This window comes from Kryptolebias marmoratus, linkage group LG9, assembly GCF_001649575.2.
Source record: "Kryptolebias marmoratus isolate JLee-2015 linkage group LG9, ASM164957v2, whole genome shotgun sequence".
Lineage (NCBI taxonomy): Eukaryota > Metazoa > Chordata > Actinopteri > Cyprinodontiformes > Rivulidae > Kryptolebias > Kryptolebias marmoratus.
The window spans coordinates 22,511,344-22,532,616 of record NC_051438.1 but is presented as its reverse complement, the minus strand read 5'-3'; the positions used below and the strand labels follow the sequence as shown (position 1 = coordinate 22,532,616).

The window sequence follows — 21,273 nt, the reverse complement described above, 5'->3', positions numbered from 1 at the left end:
ACAGTGAAAACAAATATCATCCTGCCCAGAGTAAGTGCAAAAAAAAAGGCTGACATTAAAATATAACCACTGTGAAATAATTACATGTTGTTATAAAGTCCTTTCATAAAATAGACAAAGACACGTATAAAAGAAATGCATGTCACTGATAAAAAACAGAAAAAAATAACAATACTAAAATAAAATGTAAAACAATGCTAGACAATAAAATCTGGTACCAATCCTTATTTTAGGCTCATTGCAAGTCCTGCCTGGACATGATTGGTTGTTAAAAAATTGCAACAAAGGTGCTGATGTTTAAAGAACATCTAGATGGTAAAACACCCAAAATTTGGAGCTGCTAATAATGCATTTGATTGTGACTAGTCTTACAAGAATGAAAAACAGCCCTAAAGAAAAATTGACAAAAACCTGGATTTTTTTTTCCTCGTTGGGAACATTTGATAAAGAGCATTATTGACTAATTTCTTTTTACTGAAAAATAAAACAGTTGATGAAAATTGCTTTCAGTAGAAAAGCAAAACAGCAAAAGCATTTTATTTCCCACTTTATTAAACTTACACTTATACTTTATATTTATTTATATTCATTTATTTTCTACATGTCCAAAGATCATTTTTAGTCTCCATCAACCTAATTTCTTGTGTGTTTTTCTGTTACCAAAGCAGAGAAACCTGATGGCTAAACTAGGCTGAAATATGTGGTTCATGTCAGTCCAGAAGAGCAGTATTCTTAGAGCTTTCACAACCAGCTTGCATGTTTTTGAAGTACAGTCATTGGGCTTCCAATAAATGGAGCTCTTGACTCCTTGAATCCTGTTCCTCATGAACACTCATGTACATATTTTACTAACCTCAGAACCTTTGACCAGGCTTTACACAAACTTTGTTAGGTTGGATAATTGATTGGAGGCTAGTGAATCAATCTTTTCATCTTTCATTCTTATTTAGTTGCTCATCACCTCTGGCCATCACACTGTTGGCTTTTAAATGTATCTATCAACAATTTGTTTATAAAAGGTTCAAGTCTTACCAAAGGCTTGAACCTTTTATAAACATCAAAGACAATCAAAATGAAATATAAATTGATAGCAAATTTTGCCGATGTTGCAGTAAAATAACAAAGCTTCTGAAGTTAAGTATTACGGACAATTTTTTTTTCAAAACATCAAGATACAAGTTTATTTGCTGGCTTTCTGCATAGCTCTCTTTAATATATTCTTTCAGTGTCTGCAAGATGCGAAGTAGCTTTGCATGTGTGTGCGAGTCCATCAGTGAAACTAACTCCTGAACTGCAACATAAACATGCTACTGCATCCATGTTCCTGTCCCGTCTGATCCCATTAGACACCGCTTGCTTTTTGAAGTTTCTACTTGAAAGGCCTAATCTGAATACTGTGGATTCCACAGCAACTCTGCAAACGGTGATTACAGATTGATTAATGAGCCACAGCGCGCGCACGCACACTGTACTCACATGTGATGCTTCTAGGCCACACACAAATGCAGTTTGTTGAAGTCAGTATGTAAAAATATACAATGTGACTCAGTCACAGCTGGTTTTTAATATAATGTGAAATTTGCAACAATTTGTGTTGATGAGCCCAAATGTCGATACTAATCTGTTGTGTTTTTATTTTTTGTATTGTCTTTCAGTGTCTGCTGAAATCTTGAAGAGCAGTTTGAGCACCATGGAACGTCACATTCAGAGGCTCGAGAATGATATTGAAAACTTCCCCAAAACGGATGACCAGCAAGATAAGTTTGTGGAAAAGATGTCCATATCCTTTTTTATTCTGGTTATTTTTACTTTTACTTGAAGGAATTCCTTCACTCCATCACATGTATTGAATGATATTAGAACATTTTTTGTTTTGTTTTGTCTGTCGCAGTGGTGAAGGCGCTTATTGTTTGTGTTGTGCCTGGCAGTGGTAAGCCGTTTAAGTCACTTGGGATGATAGGTGACACCCTAGAGATTGTAGGGAATGGATCCGGCTGCTTCGCTGTGAAATGTTGATCAGATCTCCCTCTTCACTCCACCCTGTGTCCCAAGAGCGAAATCATGCCCATTGCTATTTTTACTGCACCCTGCCACTGCTGCCTGTCCCCCGAGGGCCTCTAATAGGGGCTCTAGCCCCTCACACCATCTTATCGCCTATCCCTGATTTCATCTCTTGGCCAGCCACATGAACCTCTCCACAGAACCATCTTTTCCCGTGGCACCTCTCCTGTTGTGATAACAGAGTGTTTCACTTTAACCCAAGCATCTCTGCTCCCAAATTAAATTAACCATGTCCCTGCTCTTTCTTGAATGTCCTCTCAGAGGGAAAAGGTCCTCGGCGTGTAAGTTTGATCAATGGTGAAAATCAAGTCTGCTGGTAACACCCTAAGGTCATCTTACATAAAAAAAAACCCTCCAGCGCAGCTTCCAGGACGCTTGTTGTTTTACATTTTAATAAGCAAATAAAAACTCTCATGAGTATTTAAAATATTGAGTGGGTGTGTTCATATGCTAGGCGCTAACACATAACCTGATATCTGTATCCTTTCATCTGATATTTATTTACACTGAGTTTGCACGTTGGGCGGCATTAAGGTGATAGCCTACCAACGCATGAACAATCTGCTCCGAATCAAAGGAGAACATTAAAATAGTCAAATTATAAATAAGTGAATAAATCTGTGGCTCAGGAATCTCTAGCGGTAGTGCTGGAGAAAAGCAGGCAAGCAGGAAAGCTGCTCTGCCCCCCCAATGCCAGTATTGATTCCCCAGCTCCTGCGAGAACTGAATGCTTGAGTGAGAGGAAATGGAGAAGTGTAGATATACTGCAGTATGGCTTTTTTTCACTGTCTGGAGTTCTTCCCTAGAGGATAGCAGTGAGAAGCTGGCTGGCCATGACTTGAAACACCCGTCTCTCTCCCCTTCTCCCCATCTCACCTGATCAAGTGAGTGTTGGTGGTTGGAAGGAGGCTTAGAAGGACTTAAGTACTTTTGGCTCTCACCTTGCCTTTTGTCTTTTTTCTGTGCTGTGTTATGGTATGTTTTTATCAAGAGTTTTGGACACAATAGTTCCATCCACTTGTATAGGTATTTACATCTACTAATCAAAAACTTTTTTTATAGTATTTAGTGAGATGATGTCACAATAATCTTGAAAAAAATGTTCTTATTTTAAATGCAGATTGGAAAAAGAAAATCATACAGGCAATGGCATTACAAGAAAAAAACAATAATTAGATAGAATGAAGAGGGGATATGCAGCCATGCAATGATAATGAAAGGGAAATTTGACTGATAAGCAGTCAATTTCATCAGATACCCCTCAAGATACTCTTGTGAAGAAATGAAGGATTTCAGTTTGGTGTGTGTCTGACTGTTGGCATGATTCCAAAACTCATTACACATCAGTGTCTCTCCGCCATAATTTCAGCTAATTAAAGTAGTCTACATCTGCCATCTTTAGCAGTTTTGTGTCCATTTCAGTGGAGGAAAACATGATTGCAGGTTAATTTGAAAAAACAGGTTAACTGACAGAAATACCTTTTATCCGTTTTCTCACAGTATAGTCATTTTTCAGTGCAGCAAGACATAACTCAACTAAGTATTTTCCCTACAGTTTATCTGTTCCTCTGCCAAGCCAAATTATAGCAGAATGAAAAGGGAAATGATGGAAGTTATTCCTGTCCATCATTTTAACCTTTTTTCCTCTGCCTTAACAATGTTAGCCTTTGTCTGTGTACTGCTTTTTTATGATATTGTTAGAGACTACCACATTCATTATCCAACCTTAGAAAAACTGCCACAGTGCATCCTGTGCATCAGATTGTAGAATCAACCTAATAAATGTGTTGCTAATTATTATGATCGATTTGTGGAAGTAAGTCTATAATCAGTAGTGTGTGACTGTTAGAATACACGTGAGAAATAAATAAAAAAGTAAAATCTCCACAAAAAAAATACAAGTACAACATAAACTCTGGAAAATAATGAGTTCTTTTTCATCTTCTGGAGATGCAGAAGTTAACAAGTTTAAATTCATAATCGCTGTCAAAATATACACTCTTTCAGTGTTTTTGATTAGAATTCTTATGCTTTTAACATATTTTCTATACCTATATTTATATTCAGTATCTGTTTGAGAGTTAATGTAGCTCAAGCTCATCAGGATTTTTGTCAAAATTGTGTTTGAAAACAGCAAATATTCTTTGCCTTTGTTTGCAACTAAATTTGGCGATCAGTTATGATCAGTTACAAGCAGAAATCTCGCCATTAGGATTTGGAATATCTTGGCACAGCTTATTTGCATATGATTTTAGCCCCAGCTATTGATTTAACGCTCTCCACCGCTCAATTTCCTCCCCCAAAATGACTACTGTTATCGACTCCAGTCCTCACAGCTTTTAGTCGCCATTTCTTTTTAGAAGGAGAGAAGAACTTTACCTTTTAGGTGTCTCGGATACCATTGTTCTCCCTTTAACTTTGTTTACATCCAGGGGATATTTTACCAACCTGATATTTGTCAAGTGTCATCATCAGTGTTAAAATTTAAAAACATGACTTGTAACTGTTGACAACAAAACATGATTCTGCTCATTTATTACAAATTATGTGATGGACGTTTGGTAGTGAATGATGTGTGTTTAGTGATTATTTTTATCTTAGATGATATATGTATACAAAAAATTCAAATTAAAAACATTTTTAAAAAATCACATATTTTGACAGCTATTAAGTCCCACTCAAACTGTGTCCAAAAACAGACAACTGTGTGATAGTGACTTGTTTCTGTTTATAATGATTTTTCATCATTAGAAAAACCTAGCAACATTTTGTTCAATTTTAAAATAGGCTTTAGTACTTATGGTTACAATCAATACAGTGTTGGTTGTTTTAGATCGCCGGTTGTAATGCTGCACATAAAAAAGTTAAGGAAGAGATTCCATTTCTTAAACTTTGTCTTGGAATAAAAAAAGGGATGTTGGCTCCATGAAGCATAACAGATGGGAGAACAACAACCACAACTAAAAGTCATGCATTTGATGCTTGAGTAACCCTGAAAAAGTTAAGTGAGGCCCAGTTGTCTTGACTGTTGTCTCCTGTGATGAATGAGACAGCCTGTACTTGAGTGTGTGTTAGAGATACAGAAAGGCAGAGAAAAGGAGTAATTTACAGTGCATGTAGGTCACTTTGTGTCTGTTTCAGTGTGACTTTTGTCAGTTTTCTTCCAAGACAAAGATGAGCAGGCAGTGGCCACATGAGAGTATTTTAAGTCCAGTAAGTCTTTGCATACTTTTGAAGAAGTTTTGAACAACAAATTGTGCATTATGTGCATGTTTTTTTTTTTTTGTTTTTTTTTTTTTTTCATTAGTTTTAATTTATGGCTGGAACATTGTATTTTCCCAATTTAAAAAGTCAAATGGAACCTAAATATATATATAAATACATGTGTGTGTGTGTGTGTGTGTGTTTAAGAAGAAACTGCACTGTTTCAGCAAACGGAAGAAAGAAAGAGAGAAAGAGCAAGAGAGACAGAAACTTAACTGAAGCACTTCATTTGGCTTTATTGATACATTTTTCTCTTTCCATTACTGTAATGTATGCAAATTACTGAATGGGGTGTTTGTTCAGCAGTTTAGTGATCTCTATCTGTCAGAAGTAATGGGGGGGCAGAAAGGCTCTACAGTTGAGGCACAAGCCCCCAGAGAGCCTTATTTCACCGGAGAGGCTATTGCTATCACATGCACCATCACACACACACACACACACACACACACACACACACACAGAAATGTGCGTTTGCTGCTGGGTATGATAGAATAGAGTGGAGTGGGACTCTGCATACAAGAATATTGATGTAGTAAGGTGGCTAGATGATGGCTGTGAGAGAACAGACTGAAGCCTGATGAATGCTTGGACATGTCCAATACATCCCCCTGTGCAGCACTTAATAACCTAACCCAACATTCTGATATTCACCTTAACCTTTTATTTTTGGTAAAAGCCAGAGTTAAAACATTTCTTTCTCTACCATCTTCACACACTAAGGGATAAGGACTTGTCTTAAAGGAACATTGCCAATAAATTTGCTATATAATTTGTTGAATTGGAAATGACTGAGGGTTCAGCTACACATAATACTGTGTCTGTGAGCCCTTTTAAGTCTGTATTTTCTCGTATAGATTCATGACATATCTGTTTCTGCTTATGCCAATCATCTACATGTTTGTGGCATACAGAAACAGAAATAAATTCACCCCATGCCATTGTTTTTTCTTCAAAATGTGACAAAGTATAAAAATGTTACTTGTAGGTCAGTTATCCTGCACATTTAACTGACACTGACTTAGAATGTGCATCAAATTACTATTAGGATGAAAATAAAGTTATTTCTTGTTTGCTTAGTAGTATTCCTGTTGCTTCTATTTTTGTGCTTTGTATTTAAATTTTCTTTGCACACCTCAGCAGTAATATGTTGTTATCTTGACCTTTCATTTAAAGTAATGCACATTTAGTTTATGCGTTAGTTTGCGTTTTTTCAAAGTACAAGGTACTTTTAGTGACGTGCATTGTTAGACATTGAGTTACTTCTTTGCAATGTCCATCTTCCTGCAGATTTTTCAATAAGGCTGAGTGAATGGTGCCGAGTGGCTTTAAGCTGTTGCTTATAAACAATGTTTTACTTTGAAAATGCCCATAATTTTAATGTGCTTAGAAAAACAAAGAACAAAAAAAGATCTGATTAATCAAAACTTCACCTTTATAGAAAAGTATGTTATTTGATCATAAAAATAATTCCATATACTTGTCTTACTGACACCCAGCTGTTTGATTAACAATTTATTCTGCATTATTTGCTGATACCTTTTGGTAATTAGGGAGCCTAAAGTTCTTGGATTTGAGTTCCCTCTCAAAATGTCTGTTTCTGAAACCAGCTAAGTCCTCCCGCACAGGTTCGGGCCAGACAGGCTTTTACCAGCCTCTGGGGCAAGTCTGCAATCCCAGCTATGTGGCTTAAAAATCAACAGAGAAATTTACACAGGTATCACCTTTTTCTTGTTGCAGGGTCTTCACCCTGATTTAGCTCTTTCTTCAATGGAAGAGGGTCACTACATTATGTCAACGAATGGCTGTTGTCAAACAGCAAAGTTATGGACTCTACTGGCTTCGGGGTTGGTTTGTTCAGAGGTGCGGTATGAGACACTTAAGGTCAAATAAAGAATTGTTCTAGTCTGACTTTAAACAGCAGCAATACAGTATGTTCCAATTTCTTTTTTTTTTGTCCTTTTTTTTTCTTTTCTAAGTGGCAATAAACACTGCTGCTTGGAGAAGTTGTCCATGTTTACTACAACTTTATGAATTAGAACATTTTGTCATATAACCATTGTGTTTATTCCTGTACTATTTGTGAATTAGAAGTGAGTAAATAAATAAATAGATATTTTTATACAAACATTTGCTTTCGCTATTTGCCCCAAAAAAGCATGCTCTACTGATCACTACCTTTCAGGAAATACCACAACCACCACCCAACACAAGTGTTTTCTTCTAATAAAATGCATTGCAAACTGCTTGCCCATTTAAAAAAAAAGCACATCTAAACCATCTTGCTTTTTAATTAGCTAAAACTTAGTTTAAACCACTGTAGGTTTATTAACCTACATACTTAAAGCAGTATTATGCATTGCCTGATTTGTCTCTCAACTGATGTAAATGTCCAGACTCAAATAATATCTCAGACAAAGCAATACAAAAATTAGTCATACAAAAAAAAACAAATTGTCACATTTTATCCAAAGTTATGCATTGTTAAATCCCAAAATTTTAATTAACACATTCTAAGAGTGTTTACTGTACAAACACTTGCTAAAGTTATCTTTGGAAATCTGAAGACTCAGGTGTGTGTCAAATCTGAGGTATAAATATTGGCAGCAACAATAAATGTACCTAAGTTGTTGTTTTCACCGTTCACGTACTTCAGCTAGTCATGTTCCCATCTGTGCTTGAGTCGTCACTTCTTGCAACCACTGTAATGAAAGTGGCAGCAGTGGAAGAAATGGAAAAAATCAACAATAAAAATAAAACTGTTGCAGAACTTTTAGAAGATTAAACACCAGCTGTCTTTGTGTTGTATGTGAGTTAGGTTATATTAGTAGATCTTATTTGCATGTATGTATTTTATATTCTCTGCTCTGCACAGCGAATTCCTCGGTTATTTAATCATCTGTCTGAATTTGTGCTTCCCAAAGACAAATTATCTAATCACCAACAAGGAACTTTAATAAGTTATTGTGGCTGCAGGGCCTGATGTTGCAAACTTCAAGAGCCTAACATAGGCCAAAAATGCACGATTTGTAAGCTTGCAGATGTGTGTTTGTGTGTTCAACGTAAATGTAATAAAACTCCTATCAAGATGTTCTTATTCACTATTAACTTGATAATGTTTTGTTACGATTATAACATTCAAGAGTGAAGATTCAATTTAGTTATCAGCGTTCTGCACTGGATTTTATTAGAAGATTGCAGGCATTTTCTTGTTATTGTACTAATGATCAAAATGATAAGAATGAACTAATAAGGGATCCATTAATATATGCAGAATATTATATGGAGGTTTGAGGGTGTAGAGTGTGCATTCAGTAGTCTTACAGTCTTTGTCTGAAAGTTGATACCTTACTGATCCTCTTCAAGTCTTTGTAATTAAAACAGTTTTGCAGAAATGCTACAGCTTTAGTCTGCACTTTTCAACTGATGTTTCTCTCTTTTTTTCTAATAATGTCACAGTTTAGCTAAATAAACAGGTAAAAATAGTCTTACACACCCCTGAAAAAAGTGTTTCAGATGGGATTAAATAAAGTCAATAAAGTAAATAAAGAAAATTTCTAATATCAAGTGAGATATAAAATCTAAAATGACCCTAAAATAAATTTGCTGTGTTTGATCAACAAAAGTGTCATGGTTGAAGTCACCTTTGTTTTTGGTCTGTTGCTGCTCCTTTGTGACATGTGTAACATAGCAAAAACTTTTTTTTTTTTTTTTTTGACATTTGCCAATCAGTGCCCTGTAAGGTTGTGACACTTGGCTCCATGTGGCAGCTCTGTTTACCGGCAGAATGAGATTGTTCACCTCCAGAGCCAAGAAGTAGTGTGGCTCTGGAGCAAAGGAGGTACACTCTCAATATACTCTAGAGCCCTTTGCTCCTGACTGAACAACTGTCATATTCCACTGATAAAGACTTTCTGCCCTGCTAGTCCTGTAGGGAGTCCTCTGGGACCTGCCATGTCCTGTAGGAATTCAGGCCAGCTGTCCTGCAACTTAAAACAAGATTGTACACAGCCTCAGTATTCAAGTATGCAGTCTTGTGACCTCTTGTGTCTAACTTCAAAATACAGTATAGACGGTTTAATGCTAGCGTTGAGCCAATAAGTCTTAGCAAGTTCAAGGAAAGGAAATTGTGTGTTTAGTTAATCTGTTTTTATCTTAGCGTTTCTATATGTCACTCAGCAGTTGTAAAGCTTTGCCAGTATTGACCCAGGTCTCTGCTGATTATTTCTGCTCCACTGAAATTCAGGCTAAGGACCCAGTGGCAGAGGCTCCAATCTGCACCTCATTACTTCCCCAAAAGGCCTGGGCTTAGTGCAGGGTAATAGACAGAGTCCCAGCCGCCCTCATTTGTCATGGCCTCCTGGGTTTGATGCAAAGCCCCCCATGAGCACTTGTTGCTGAGCTCTAATCCTGCAGTAGAGACACCAGCCATGCTTCTCTGCTTAGCCATCCCCGCTCTCTTACTGTCATGGCTCATGATTTCACTTTCACTTGATGTTTTAATGAAATCCTTGAGACTCAGGTGAATGGTGTGCCCATTGTTGGCAAATTATTCTATCAAATGCAAGTGGAGGCGAAACGTGACTGGAGTTATTTGTAAAGTAAATAAGAGCCTCTAAAGGTTTTACAGTGTATCAACATGTGAATCCACAGTAGAAGAGGTTTGAAGTGAAATGACTTTGGTTGACAAAGAGAGAAAGCACACATAGAAAATGGCACTGAGGATGTAGATGGTATGCCCTTGATAGCCCCACCTTTATATCTATTGACTCACCTTCCCATATAACTAATAATTATACGATTGAAGTTCATTCTGAACACAGTGGGATGAAATATAGTTAATTCTCTGAAATACCTTGAGTCATTATTATCAGCGTCTTACAAGTGACTATGAGCGACAACAAAAAGCTTTCAAAACACATTTTGATAGAAAAGCCTGAGTTTCATTAGCTGGCATGGCTGTGTATACCAATTAAAAACTCTGGGTTTGGGTTTTTGTTTCTGTAGGTGATGATTTTCATGTACTGAGTTTTTATCTAGTAGGGTTTATGTTTTACAGAGTCAGCAAAGTTTTCTCAGTTTTCTTTGTTTTGGGTTTTTTATGCTCTGTATCTTTCCTTTATTTACAGAGTTTGTTCCCTTTTGTTTTCTCAGTTACTAGCTTTCGACTCTTCAAACACACCAGTTAATAGGTTCTAATTATCACATCTGCATCACTAAAGTCTTACTTCCCTCAGAATATACACCCCTAGTTTACTGGTTTTCCTTGTCAGACTCTTGTCTTTGTCTTTGTTCTTGGTTTTGTACTTTGTGTTTTCCTGTCTTCTTGCCAAGCTCAGTTTTAGCTTTCTTCACCTGCATGCCTCTGAGCCTCAGTTTGTGCTAAAATCATCTTCAACACACAATCTGTAATGCTTCTTAAATATAAATCAAACTAAATCCCACAGACATCCACTCGTTTTTCCAGCAATGTTCTTCTTCTTCTTCTTTTTCTTTTGCTTATTCTTCATATTGCTTTTTGCTGTTGAGGTATTTGTTGACTTTTGTCTTTCCTTTAAGGTGGCTATCTTTTGTTTCCTAGAGAGAAGTCACATATCACCATAGCTACATGACTCTGACAGCCTGTCCATATACATAGCATTACAAGTGATTGACTGGATTTGTTTGCTTTAGTACAGTTATGCACCTCATTATGTGAAAAACTTGTTGTAGTTGACTGTGAGATATTTTTTATGGTTAAAAAACGATCCTTAGCAGTTGAGATTGAGCACTTTGTCAATGAATTAATGATTGCAAATATCACAGTGAGGCAATTTCACAGCATGTCACTGTGCACTTAGCTTTGCAAATCATAGAAACTATAGAAAAGTCATAAGAGTAAGAGATCACTAATTAAAATTAATTTTTGACAGTCAGAAACACTAACAGTTACAAACGGCAATCTGATGGTAGTCAACAGGAGATTTTCCATTAATTGGCAAAATGAGACTCATCAATCACACTGAGGGGGAGTGCTGCACAGACAGTATCCTGTCAGAGTCACCCACTGAGGGGGGAGCAGCATGACGTGTGTCTCAGGGACAGAGTCATGCGGAGGAGTAACAGTTTCTCCTCTAACACCCCCCCACCTCTCCTCCGCACACCCCCTGACTCTGTTTCTCACCACATGTGGCTCTCAGTAGACATCTCTCCAACTCATTCTGACAGGCTTTGTTTTTCCTTGTCACATTTGAAATGGGGATTGGCTGCCATTCTCTGCCAGTCAAGGCTGAGACAGAATTGTCAAAACACACTGTTGAATTTCAGCTTTTAGAGGATATTCTTCACTGATGACATGTGCTGAGTGGCTTGTAACTCCATACTGCTTTTTCACTTTCATGCACTGGCAATGTTTATTTTTTCCTCAGGAAACCTTGATAACTTTTTTGATGTATAAGTGTATAAGTATTATTTAAATAATATACACATATATATATAATAGGTAATGGCGTGTTAAAATCTTTCTTAATATGAATGTGATATTTCTTTTCATTGTTAAGCAGTTGGAAAAAACATAGCAGTGGGGTGATGCATAAACTCTGCCTGACCCTAGCAAGAATATGTAACATCCTTGTCTTTTATAGTAAGCATTGTGCTGTTGTGTTTGAGCAAGCCAAACAAATGTCAGGGAACACAACATCCTGCCTTGCCTGCAGGTCAATGAATGATTGACTGTTTTGTCAATTGAACCAATCAATGAACTGTTTCTTGTGTTGTGTCACTGGTGAGGTTTTACTGTGGTTACATGAAAACCAAGACTTGAAATAATTATTGCTCTGTGTTGCATCTCTGTTTCATTTCTGAATCTTGTTTTGTTTCTTTATGTATTTGCAAGGCACAGTCTGCCATTACTGACTTGCCACCGAGGCTATTTTCTTATCTAATGTGTGCTGGAATTGCATGTTGATATCCTCATTACCTCTTTCCACTGCATTAAATCAGTAATATGTCAGGCATGTCACAGAAAATGGAGTATTCACAACTATCTTTATAGCTTTTATCAGTGGGGCTAATGTACTGCAAGTCAAAACAAAAGTCACGCTTTTGTGAGTTTATATTAACCTCCAATTAGCAGCGTGAATAGACAGGGTGACCTCAAGATATGAAACTAGTTGCACTGATGATGCCTCCTCCATGACACTGATTATATGAGATAAACCAGGTTTCAAAAGATAGGGACCTCTTCCTGTTCCACTTGCATGATAGAGAGAAGATTTTAAACTGTTAAAAACAAAAACAGATACATAAACACTAAAATGTTCAAGTATTTTAAATGCCTGAACCCCCACTCTTCTGATTTAATCTCTTTTTCTCACTGTCACACAGACTTTATTCAGTCAGTGGGTCTAAGCCTTGTCATTTAACAGCAACAGGGAAGTGAGACACATTTGCTACCTGAACCAGCAGCCGACCTTGAATTTACTTTCTCTGATAGAGACTTATGGTTGATCCCTGGGCTTTTTGCTTTTATATCTTGCAGCTTTTCTTCCTTACTTATGTGCAAAGGTGGGAAACACAAGGAGGGCATGTCTTTTTTTTTCCCCTGTAACTTTTTTTTAAAAAACAATAATTCAAGGTCATCCACATAGGTCTAACAAAACTCAAGAGGTGCAAATAAATTTTATCATAACCTTCCCACTTATACATTATTTCTTACAAAGATTCTTTGTAAGATGCAAACACATAATTAGATTTTTATACCAAGTCTTCATAACAACAATTTCAACAGAAATATGTCTTGTCGTTGGCAAGTGATTGTGTCGTAAAACTGTCTCATCTCTATAACATTTATTCATTTATTTACCTAGTTAGTTACTAATTTATCACAATTTAAATGAAAATAATGTTTGCTTTTCTCCTTTACTTTCTGTATTCTGCAAATATATTCTTTAATTAACATGGATTAATGTATCAGTCTTTGTCCATTTCTTTCTTAATTGAAGTAGGGTGATCTGTTTTGATTCACTTTTTAAATTCTTCTCCTTTTTATTCAAATAAAATGTATTTTTGTCCTCTAAGAGTAGGATGTGGAGTTTCATATTGCTAATGGATTCTAGCATTTATTGTTTATATTAGTCCAACTAGTGTTTTAATGCACTACTTGGACAATTTGATTTTGAGTGATTCAAGTTTGTGTTTGAGTTGCTAGGTGATGTTGGCTAATTCAGATTTGATTTTGTCTTGATGTACAGCCCATCCTTGTTGGCTTTATAAAAGTTTCCACTGTTTTTCTTAAGTACGAGTTTTAGCCCCACTTTTTCGCTCCTTCTTGCCAAGATGTAAATCCACCAGCCACTGACATTGAGCAAGATCACTACACTAATAGAGAAAAAAAAAACAAAAAAACAGGACTTCTCCAAATAGTAGTATTGTAATAACAAATATAATGGATGGCCTTAGCATAACCCTGTCGCATCTTCTACGAAACTCCCATTCTGCTATTTGCACATTGTATTTAGAAAACATTGAGATATTGCTATAGGAATATCTTTGAAATGCTAATTTACAGTGAGAGGAAATGTTTTTAAAGCATCATCTCCTCCTTTTTCACACTACACCAGAGCTGTTATTTGATGATAGTATATTTCTATTTTTGTTTTCAGAGACACCCCCCCTTGTTACAGTCCCTCAGTGAAGATGGTTTAACACAGCAACAGTGGTGAAAAAATGCAACGCCAATTCAAGCATATTTCTGCCCATCTCTGTTCAGATGATGCATGTTGCATTGCAAAAGCACGAGTGAAAACACACATTTAGAGGTGTAGGTAAGAATAAGTGTTAACTGGAGGGATGTGTTGGTTGGTGCTTCCACAGCTCAGCAGTGACAAGGTGTTGTTGCACAGCACCATTTTGTGTTTGCCATGATCAAACCGTCAACTGAATGGATATTTTCCTTTTGTGTTCAAACGCAGTCAAAGATCTCCATCTCACTGAAGCAGATCATGGCACCCATAATTGTGATTGAACACTGGTAGGAAAAGGTCTCTGTATTGTTTCTAGAGGCAAGTTGAAACATGATGTCACAAAATAGAGAATGATGAAGCCATTTCAACGACTGACTGCAGTTTTCATCCACTTTGTAGACTGAGTGCGCTCTTGAGGGTCATTTGTGATGGATACTGCAGCAGGGGTTAAAAAGCTTTAGGCTTCTTTAGTGGTCATATTCTTACCACTAGAACATGATGAATAATCTTAAATATACTTACAACTGCATGGACAAATACAAGGTTTTTAAACAACATGCTGTTTTTTCTTCATTTTATTGTATATTACTAAAATTCTAAGGTGATGGTTTTTATTCATGTGATGATGTACCTAACATACTTCAAATAGTAAATGGAAATGAGTAATTAAATAACTCACTATATAAAATGTTGGCTGAATTGTTTTCAGTTTTATTTGTTTAGTGAGGTAAATTATTTTATATAATGATGTAACACTTAGCATGCACTCAAATGGAATCCTGAATGACAAAATTAAACTGTTTGTCGTAGCACAAATTGTCAATTAAAAAGATTCAGGACTTCATGAAAACAATTGTATTTTTATGTTTGTTTGTTTGTTGTTTATTTTGCCCTCTGTCATAGCTAAAACTAGTTTGTCTTATGGCCAAGAGGGCTAAAGAGTTTCTTCTGCTTTGTGGACATGTAGTTCATGTGGTTTTTAGTGTTGGTTCTTTTTCTTTGCCACAGTTGAACATGAGGTGCTTTAAATATCAGCATCATCTTGACATTCTTGGACATATGTTTTCCTGTCAGAGTTTCTTTAGCATTCTGCTCACCTGGTTTTTGATTATTGTTTTATTGGCTTTCTTCTATCAACCGGTATTAGTTGTTTTTTTAATGCTTTCCTAGAACTCCCTTGTTCTGCAGCTTCTGTTCTGGTTTCCTTCTCTACTCCTCCTTTGCCTCTGTCTGTCAGACCTTGAGTTTCCACATGTATGAGCTTCAGCTCAGCTCAGTCACCTTTCCTGAATGCCCTCTCCTTCCTATTGAGGTTGTCCTTGACAATACAGGGCTTGTTGCTGGAAAAGCAGCACACAGTTTTAATGAGAAGCACAACTTCCATACAGAAGTTCAGGTAGTCGGTAGTTTTGTTCACACAACAGTTGTCCTGTTTACGGTAAAATAAGACCTTATAAAGCAACCACTGTTCCTTTTGGTAATTCACATGGACCAAGCAGAGGTAGCTCACTGCTTAAATACAGCAAGCTGGCATTTCAGAGTCAGTGGTGTGACACACGTGTCATTGCTTTTGAACCTGTGAATTAAGCAAGGTTTTTAAGTTAAGACTTTTGGAGTACGGGAAAGAGGAGATAGTAGTCAGCTTGACCTGTGTTTTCATACTAGAGGTGTAATGTACTGTTCTTCCTGGTTGGGCAGATACCAAACTGTTGAAGGTCGATGTTAACAAACTTTTGGAAGTTCTGAAGTGTATAGTCCAGTGATGCATTGTTAAATTATCAAGATGGTGTTGAATACTTATTTCTGTTGTGTTTGAAGTCTGAATAATGTGGAGTGGATGATGTCTCATGTTGTCTCAGCATGCATTCACTGAGAATGTAAACACAAACAAGAATGGCATGGGAGAACTCCCCAGGCATTTAATACGGTCAGAGACTAACCACTAGCAGCTCAATGCGCCTGTTACACACAATCTCCTTCACTGTAACATCCCCTTGGTTGCACCATCTGCTGTTAATCAACAGCGTAAGTCACCCTGTTTTCTGTGAGGAAACATTCAGTATATCTGCTTTCAAAATGGAGAATCCTGCTAGATCTATATTAGCCACGATAGTATTCTATTAGTCGATCTGCATGAAAAGAATACAAACCTAATTATATTTTACCAAACCGAATAATTACATTTCCCCATATATTCATAATGTAAAGAATCTCTAATTAAACATGTAATGAAATGTTTTTTCCCCTTACTCCATTATAAAAAATAATATTACAGTTCCCATTCTTATCTTCATATGGCCTCTGAATTGTCATAAAGGATGATTTTCAGTAGTTTCAATACTTACTCTGGTTGCATATTAGGAGTCTTTCACTTTACAGTGAAAGTGGCATTTTTCTCACGTGACAATAGTGCAATAAAAAACACACACAAACAACATTCACTAAAGGAAAATGTAGAGTAATTAAAACTTGGGGTGGCTACAGCAGTGTTGAGGCTCGTGTGTCAAACTCTAGACAGCAGAACAGCTTCTGAATCAGTAGCCAGTGTTTCTTAGTCAAGTTAATGAATTTCAGTTCAAAACGTCATGTCCAATAATAACTATAGACTGTATTGTCTTCCTTTTGTACATGAAAATAAGACTCGAGATAGTCTTTTAAAAGACATAAAAATAACAAAAAATATATTCTAACTTTAGCCCCGCCATGGCGATGAATAAAGCTTGTGCTTTGAAACATTTACCTCACATACTTTAGGTCTCATGGGAATATTAAGTTCATTATCATCAAATGATTTGTTGTATTCATGAAATCCAAAATGATTGGACAGAACCTGTTGGCCTGGGTTATTTTTTAGTCATTGCTGCTTGATTCAGTACTTTTCTACTGTGTTTAATTAATGTACCCTGCACCCAACTAATAAAGAATAAAATGAAATTCAGAGAAACAGTTATTCTTCTTTCTGTTCTAAATTTTAAATGTAGCTATTACTGTACTTTGTGTTGTACAGACATCAACAACTACACTTGTCCTTGACACTTCCGCACCACATACTTTCAAAATAAATTGATTTTTTTTTTCCTTCTTTTTGCCAGTATTAACTTTTTGATTATGTGCAAACAGTTACAGTAGTTGCTGTCATATGTCCTGATGAAATTATTAAGAAACAACCAGAAAAAAAGAACTTTAGTAAATTTTTCTAGAGTACTTTTTTTTTCTTTTTTACATTTGATTTTGGAATCCCATTGAATATCTGTGTGGGAGATTGTTTAAGAGAAGAGTACGAAAGTGTACTCACAAGATAGCTGCCAGGCAGAGCAGAATGATAGCTGGGAATGAGGCATTTTCCATTGAAGTGATTAAAATGATTGAGGACAGCAGCAAACTCATTCATCTTTGAGCAAGGTGATGAGGGACATTGTGTGTATGTGTGTGTGTGTGAGAGAGAAAATGTCTCCGTGGATCCATGTATATGTGAGAATGTGTGTCTGCATCACATATGTAGAACAAGTTGTGAAATGGGACTGGCATGGATGCGTCCAGAAATATGTGCAGTGATGCCCACAGGAGGACCTTGTCTTTTCACAGCATATCTGATATCATCATCCCACACTGGCCTATGTTGTCTTTTAATTTAACCTTCATCAAAACAAAGTAAATAATCCCCTAGTGCCTGTTTTTTTTAAAACTTCATTTCATTGTTTTTTTAAATGTGAATCTTGAAAAGAACAGCCTTAGTTGAGTGGAAGTTCTTTCACCTTTCTGTGGATGTGATTAAGCTGGACTTTAATCAGTTTGTCTCCTGTGTTCAGCAGATTTTCTTTAATTACTTCAGTGAGGGAAGAGGGTGGGGGGTGGTGACTGTCTGATGAGTGCCTTTTACTAATTTCACCTTGCAGCATCAAATATGTTGATAGAATAGTTCTTTTATTTAATATTAAAAAAATTTTGTTGCATCCTTTCTCAGTACCAAGGTTAAACCTCTTTCTGTGCTTTACAGGTAGAGTCAGTTACTGTGGCCTTGTTGGCTATATGCAACCACTTTTAAGCACGTTAAGTGTATTTCTAAACCCACTTAGCATTGGCAGCTTTATGAAAGTGTTGATTTGAGGTCTATGGGTTCATGTTTCGCTCTCCTTTTCCTCTCTTTGACTCTCTCAGCCTTTTCCATCAGCTGTTCTAATCGTGTGAATGCCATCCACACTCACTGTCCGTCTCCTGCCTACAGGATTGGTTTCACACAGTGATCCCCTCACTGACCAGGCAGACGACTCAACAATTAACCTTCAAGGCTGACCCGAAATACCTGAAACCTTCTTCCCTCAAAATCCTTATTGCCCCCTAATAGATTTCTAACTGTTGGCAAAAAGCAGAGGATTGAATTTCACATTTCTTACTGTTAGGTTCTGAATTGGAGGACTGTTCTGTTTGTTGTCTTTTTGTGGCGCTTGGTGTTACTTGAGATGAGGTCATATTTCTGGTACATTCCACCACTGTCAGATATCAAAAGCAGACTAAAATGACATGTATGCTTCAAAAGATTACCAATGGCGTTGGCTATATTTAAGATTTAAGATATTTTTGTTTTAAGATTGATCAAAAAAAAAAAAAGTCTACCTTTATTGTTTTGCAGCTCAATTCATTGTGTGCTGTTCTTGCATAAAATGGCAGTGATGAACATCCCTGGTCCCCATCACATTATTTTAGCCACAGTTTGAACCCAAGCACAGCCTGAGACAATTGTGAAGAAAATATTGAAACAGCATGCAAAGATAAAAAGTATAAAAAAAGTGTGAAGTTGAAAGTGTGGAGCATCTACCTTTGAACGGGACAGCTTTTGTTATCAGTTTCAGATAAACATTTTGTGAACCAAGAGGAGCAGTTGCTTTGTCTAAGAACTGGATCTTGTTAATTATTTAATTATGAAGCAGTTACAGCTGCAGTAATATTGCAGTTTATTACACAGAGTTGTTTTTAGTATTAGGCTTAGAAGCAAAACCAAAACTGTATCCTCCATTAGAGATTGGTCCTGTTTTATTTTAATATCACTTTAGCCTTCTCAAATTCACTTAGACTCAATTCAGAGTCTGTATGTGCATCCTGCTTGCATACGTACAGACATTGTTTAAACATGTGCAGATAAGATTGTAACTAGTAAGGTAATGGTTCATGTGAACATCAGTAGGATTTAGCCACTAATAGATCTCCTGGGAGATAACCTAATCCCCTAACAATATCTTCTTATCATATTACAAGTGAACTATGTACAGAATGGGCTTTTCTATCCACAAATGAATGCTAAGCCCTTATACTTACCTTTAAGCTTATTAGATTTGATCTGAAACAGAGCAGTATCAAGTATTTTTTCTGATGCCAGACTGATCAGAGATAATAATCCTTTCTGAGATTAGTTTTAATTTCACAGCCTAATAATTGCCAGAACTTTATCCAAGATAGTGCTTTTATTTATTTTCCCATTTATTAATTACATGTTTAAAATAAAGTTCATTACATTCAAGATAGTTTTTTACTGTTTTTTTTTTTGGAAAAATAATACAGTACTGTAAGTCAGTAAATACACTGTAATCTGTTCATTGAGTGCTTTTGTCATTCAAGTGATCACAAGAGAGAGCTTGTAAGTGGCAAATGAAAAGTCTGACATCTTTTCAAGGTGCTGATTGGAGATTAGCAGTAATGCTCATTTCTGTCATTCTGTCTGCTTTCACAGAGATGAGATAATTTGCAAAAAGATGAGTCCCCTCTTCTTTCTACATCAGTTAGTCCCCCTCACTCATTCATTACTTTTTTGTGCTTACTCTTTCATGTTATCTAGCTCTTTTCTTCTCTCTATCCCTTTTCTCAGACTGACTAAGCTCTAAAGAGGGTTTCTCAGTCTTTTAGAATTTCAGCTGAACAATCCCATATGGGTTTGGATCACCCCACACGCTTCTAGAATATGCACTCAGTTTTTGTAGCCTTTTATTTTGCCTCAAGATGACAGAGAGAGGAATTCTGGTCAGTTTGAGTCGAAAAGCAATTGTCTTTTCTACTTAATTACTCTAAAAGAGAGGAAAAAAAATACATCTTAGTTTGAGTATTATTTATCTTTTTTCAAGTTACTGTCTTTAAAATGTTTTTAATTTAAAAATGATTTTAATCTTGTGCACAGAGGTACAGCGTTACAGTAGAGCTCATTGGCTTCAGTCCACTCAGCCTGTGCCAAACCTCACATTACATGAAGTATAAAATGTCCCCGCACCATCATTTAATTTTACACCTAGTCTTACATACAATCATTATATGTTAAGTGAGTTGTCTATTCTAGATTTTCTCACCTTCATAGATGAATATTTCTTATGGCTTTAAATCCTTTGTTCTTATGTTTTTTTTCAACTGAATGACCGTCTACGGCAGGGGTCTCCAATCCTGAACCTGGAGAGCCACTGTCCTGCATGTGTTACTTGTTTCCCTGCTCCAACACACCTGATTCAGTGGTTAAATTACCTCTTCATGTTCTGCAGAAGCCTGTTAATCACCCATTGATTCAAATCAGGTGTGTTGGAGCAGAGGAACAAGTAAAACATGCAGGATGGTGGCCCTTAAGGACCACAGTTGGAGACCCCTGTTCTACAGTAATTGGAATTAGGTAGAAGGAGGGACTGGTTGTTTTTTGTTTGCACAAAACTTTATTTGTATTGCATTTGTTGTTTCTGAATGTTATACACAACACTTGCACATATTTGACTGGTCAAAATGGGAGGGGTAGTGTCATGGTCAGTTTATTGTTAAATAACATATCCAAGATGAGTAAAATGTACTGTACTCCCAGACGTAAAACTTATATTTGAAGCTTTGACGGAGTGTGAAGGTGCATTTGTAAGTTCTCTTTCCAAGTTATAATTAATCTTTTTTGGTTTAATGTTTTATAGCACAGGGCAAATATTTTAGTTTTTTAGCTTCTGCAATTTAGTAATGATTCGTTAACTGACATGCATGAAAAGTGGCAGATTTAACAGTCACAGGTGCAAACATCACTTTTTAAATGATTTCAGTGCTTGTTCATAAGAAACCTCTGATAAAGGAAGCACAAGTGGAACTTGATTAAGTCTCTGTCACCAACCATAACCACCCAAATGGGAGGTTCAATTTTAGTCCAAGTAGTATTAGAAAACAGGGTGTGCTCATTCTGAAACCTGACATACCTGTGAGTTTTCCCAGCTGCACTGGATTT

General features: G+C 36.5%; 1 protein-coding gene across 5 annotated transcripts in view; it reads left to right on the top strand.

The window, feature by feature from the left end:
- diaph2 (diaphanous-related formin 2) overlaps positions 1-21,273 on the top strand; it is a 347,968-nt gene that overhangs the window by 242,874 nt on the left and 83,821 nt on the right. For all 5 annotated transcript variants that reach the window (XM_017408298.2, XM_017408297.2, XM_017408299.2 and 2 more), the window contains one exon: positions 1,656-1,780. In XM_017408298.2, coding sequence (XP_017263787.1) covers positions 1,656-1,780 — 125 coding nt within the window. The remainder of the gene's footprint in view (positions 1-1,655; positions 1,781-21,273) is intronic.